At 29.6% G+C, this 4,486-nt stretch overlaps 1 protein-coding gene across 1 annotated transcript; it reads left to right on the top strand.

Moving 5' to 3' along the window:
- Positions 1-1,119: 1,119 nt before the first annotated feature.
- Positions 1,120-4,147, top strand: LOC130805110 (zeatin O-glucosyltransferase-like). The gene is made up of 2 exons (XM_057669742.1): positions 1,120-1,801; positions 2,892-4,147. The coding sequence occupies exons 1-2, from the start codon at positions 1,132-1,134 to the stop codon at positions 3,638-3,640; spliced, it is 1,419 nt and encodes a 472-aa protein (XP_057525725.1). The 5' UTR covers positions 1,120-1,131; the 3' UTR covers positions 3,641-4,147.
- Positions 4,148-4,486: the final 339 nt, after the last annotated feature.

Raw genomic sequence — 4,486 nt, 5'->3', positions numbered from 1 at the left:
ATATATATATATATATGTATGTATATATATATATATATATATATATATATATATATATGTATATATATATATATGTATATATATATATATATGTATATATATATATATATATATGTATATATATATATATATATATATATATATATATATGTATATATATATGTATATGTATATATATATATATATGTATATATATATATATATATGTATATATATATATATATATATATATATATATATATATATATATATATATATATATGTATATATATATATATATGTATATATATATATATATGTATATATATATATATATATATATATGTATATATATATATATATATATATGTATATATATATATATATATATGTATATATATATATATATATCTTAAGCAAATTGCGGTAATTTAGAAAAAGAAAAAAAGAAAAAAGAATTGTACTTCAAAACTTCTACGATATACACATCTTGTCACATCTGATCTAGTTAACAAGAGATGGTATCAAATATGAATAAGCAACTGAATTTGTGAATATTGATAGGCACTTGGACAATATTTTTGAATGTATTATAATATAACTATTATTAAAACTCGTATGTTATTTCTAAATATTTATTTATATTAATTTTAATTATTTTTTAATTATCTAAAAAGCTTAGATTTCATAATAGAATAATCAACGGTTGATATTGCATTATAGAAGAGTTATCACTATTTTAGATAGTCAAGTTGAGATTATCTCTCATCCTAAATCAAAAAATTTTCTTAAGTCTTTTCTTTCATTGAAAAGTATACTTATTGCGGTTCCTATAGATTATATATAGAGTACAAGTCTATGTCTACTATTTTCTCTGTTTTATTACACTTGCTACACTTTTTTTATTAAACCGTTTCAAATTAATTGCTATATTTTGGAAAAAAATAAATATATAAATGTCTATTTTATCCCTTTTTTTTCCTATCCTATACCATATCAACTTTTACACCTATTTCTTTAGTAGTTGTAATAGTCTTTTTAACAAAAAAATACATATTTTTTTATTCTTGTGGAAAATCCTTATATAGGGAGTAAAATCAAATGTACTATATATAAAGCTACATCTTCTAGGCACAAACACTTAGACCCAAAATGGCATCCCAAACATACAATCAAAAAAACCAAAAAAATCTCCCAATTGGAGTAGTTTCAGTACCTTTCCCAATGCAAGGCCATCTCAATCAAACACTCCTTCTATCAAATCTCATCTCATCCTATGGAATACAAGTTCATTTTGCTGGATCTACAACCCACAATCAACAAGCCAAACAAAGACTCCATGGTTGGAATCAACAAAATATTCACTTTCATGACTTACAACTTCCTAACCTTAACTCATCAATTCCTCCCCTTTTCAATGAGAAAACTACCGAATTTCCTAGTCATCTCCAACCCCTTTTTGATGCTTCCTTAAATCTTCGTCAACCCATGTTTAAACTTCTTCAAGAACTTTCATTAAAGTATAGAAGGATCATTGTGATTCATGATACTTTAATGGCTTATGTTGTTCAAGATTTGAAGTTTATACCTAATGCTGAATCTTATGCCTTACATAGTGTTTCTGCTTTTGCTATATTCTTCCATATTTGGGATTCTTTGAGTGATGGTAAGCCTTTTGAGCTTGATGATGATATCCCTAATTGTAGGGATCTTTTGAATGAAGGGTGTCTTACACAGGAGTTTAAGGAATTTATAGCATTGCAATACAAAGCTTTGGATTTTGAGAGTGGAAGACTTTACAATACTTGTAGATTGTTTGAAGGTAATATTAACAACATTTTCCTTGCTATTATCATTGTTGTTAAATGTATGAATACAAGAATTAAAGGGTTGATTGACTCTAACATTAATGTTCAATTAGAGGTGTTCAAAATAGATGACTCGATATTTAACCGAACTTGAAACCGAATTCGACTTGAAAATGAATTTAAAATAATGTAAGAATCAACGTGGACATAAAACCCGATTTTTAACTGCCCCAAAACACCTGACCCAAAATCGACTTGATGACCCCGACTAACATCTTTATGCCCAATACATAGGAATACTAACTAAATATTTACGAGAATCCTAGATTAGCCTAATAGTCGAAGACTTTTCTAAATCACTATTATGATAGAGGTTTGATTTTAGAGTTTTTCTAACCTATTCCAAATGAAAAGAATGTGTAAGTGCCCAACTGCACTTAAGCCGTTGGTTGCAGCGCAAACATATGCTATCCTCATACCTTGTGCATATTATTCCATTTGAATTAAGGGGTAGGTTAGTTTCGAACTCATAGCCTTTTTGTCACGTCTACTTTGATACAATGTTGAGGAACCAACTCGACCAAAAGTTTAAGCTGATAGTAGAGACCCTAAAATATGTAATATATACTCTAACAATATTAAGGCACCTAGACACCTCAAAATGTAGTTTACATTAGTTTGTTTTACTTTTTCTTTAATTTAATTCACTTGTGATAGAGTATATAATATCGTGGGATTAGAATCATTAGCTTAAGTTTGTGGTTGAGTTGATAGAGTATATAACATACTTGTTCTAGGGCTATAACCATCAGATTAAGCTTTTGATTGAGTTGATTTATTAACATGATATAAAAAGCTACGTGACAAAAGGCTAGAGATTCAAATCTCATCCACCCTTGTTAAATTAGGCTGGACTGAAGAAGGTCTCTAATACCTTATAAAACATGCACAACATTTTCAATTTATCGATGTGGAATAACTCATCCCAACAACTCTTTATTATTTCAAAAAACTATAAAATAAATATGGCCAAAAAATCAGTGTATTTTTACTTCCATCCTACATACTCAAAAAATATTTACGGAGTTCTATCTATTCTAACAGGTAGGTACATGAACTTACTGGAAAAACTCCCTACAAATGCAAACAAAAAGCTTTTTGCAATGGGGCCTTTGAATCTGGTTGATATAAACAGAACAAATCCCAGTAAAATTAGACATGAATGTCTTGAATGGCTGGACAAACATGACAAAAATTCAGTGTTATTTGTTTCTTTTGGAACATCAACATCACTGACAGAAGAACAGATTACCGAACTAGCAATTGGGTTGGAAAGAAGTGATCAGAAGTTCTTATGGGTCTTAAGAATGGCAGATGGAGCACAATTTTCTGCAGAAGATTATATGAACAAGAAGAATCTTCTAGAAGGGTATGAAAGTAAGGTAAAACATAAGGGTATGGTAGTAACAGATTGGGCACCTCAGCTTGAAATTCTTGCACATTCGGCAATTGGCGGGTTTATGAGTCATTGTGGATGGAATTCGAGTATCGAGAGTATTAGTATGGGTGTGCCAATTATAGCATTGCCTATGCATTCTGATCAGCCTAAAAATAGTATTTTTTTAAGGGATGTGTTGAAGATTTGTTTGTTGGTTAGGAAATGGGAGAAAAGAGATGAATTGGTGAGATGGGATGTAGTGGAGAATTGTGTGAGCAGATTGATGGTGTCTAAGGAAGGGGAAGAGATGAGGAGAAGGGCTAATGAATTGGGTAGAAAAGTGAGGGATTCGGTTGAAATTGGTGGAACTTCTTACTTAGAAAGGGACTCTTTCATTACTCATATTAGTAGATAGTATGCTTATAGCACAAGGTGTAATCATACAAGTATTGCATTGTAAGAAGTCTTGACATTAAGGTTTTGACGTTGTTATGTTGTGTGATTCAGAAATATAAAAATATAGAGTATTAAGCACAGTGCAAAAATACGGTTTTGGAAACGATCACGGTAACGGTCGCAACACAGATTTTATGGCTAAAACGAATGATTTTACGGTCAATGCAGCCTATATTTCGGTTGCGGTAAACTCAAAAAACTTTATAATATGCTTACGATACGGTGATGCAGTCTTATTTTTGCGCAATGGTAGTAATTAGTGATTTTGATTACTAATTAGTGTTTGAAATAATTTGTGTCTACCAATAAGGCCATAATGGCAATTATATGGTTGATAAGCACTTGTGAATAATCATTTGCCTAATGGACGTTGGTTGGTTTGACTAGTTGAATGTATGTTATCAGTAAAAGTTAGTTTTTGGCTTTTATTCTTATATTAGAGAAAAAATGAGTCAAAAAGTCTATGAAAAAAATATACTATAAGTGATGGATACATTTGAACCCTTAACTTTAGGTTTCTATAACATGTAAATGAGCCAATTTAACTAAAAATTTAAGTTGATGATTAATATTGCAGTACTGGCTATTAGATTGTTAGCATATTTTAAGTGCTCACTTGTCTACCCGGACTATCCATTAGATCCGCCCCTAATTGTCTTCATGTAAGCATATCCAAGATTTTTTTTCTTTACTAATTGGGTTGAAAGTAATTAGTTTGTGGTTTAATTTTTAATAATTTCATCCAATTTCATTTCCTAGATTTTTTTCCCTTGTTTATTGAAATTTAAACATTTTGTACGTGATG

Source organism: Amaranthus tricolor, chromosome 2 (assembly GCF_026212465.1).
Source record: "Amaranthus tricolor cultivar Red isolate AtriRed21 chromosome 2, ASM2621246v1, whole genome shotgun sequence".
In the NCBI taxonomy this organism is placed as follows: Eukaryota; Viridiplantae; Streptophyta; class Magnoliopsida; order Caryophyllales; family Amaranthaceae; genus Amaranthus; species Amaranthus tricolor.
This window is presented reverse-complemented; position numbering and strand designations above follow the sequence as displayed.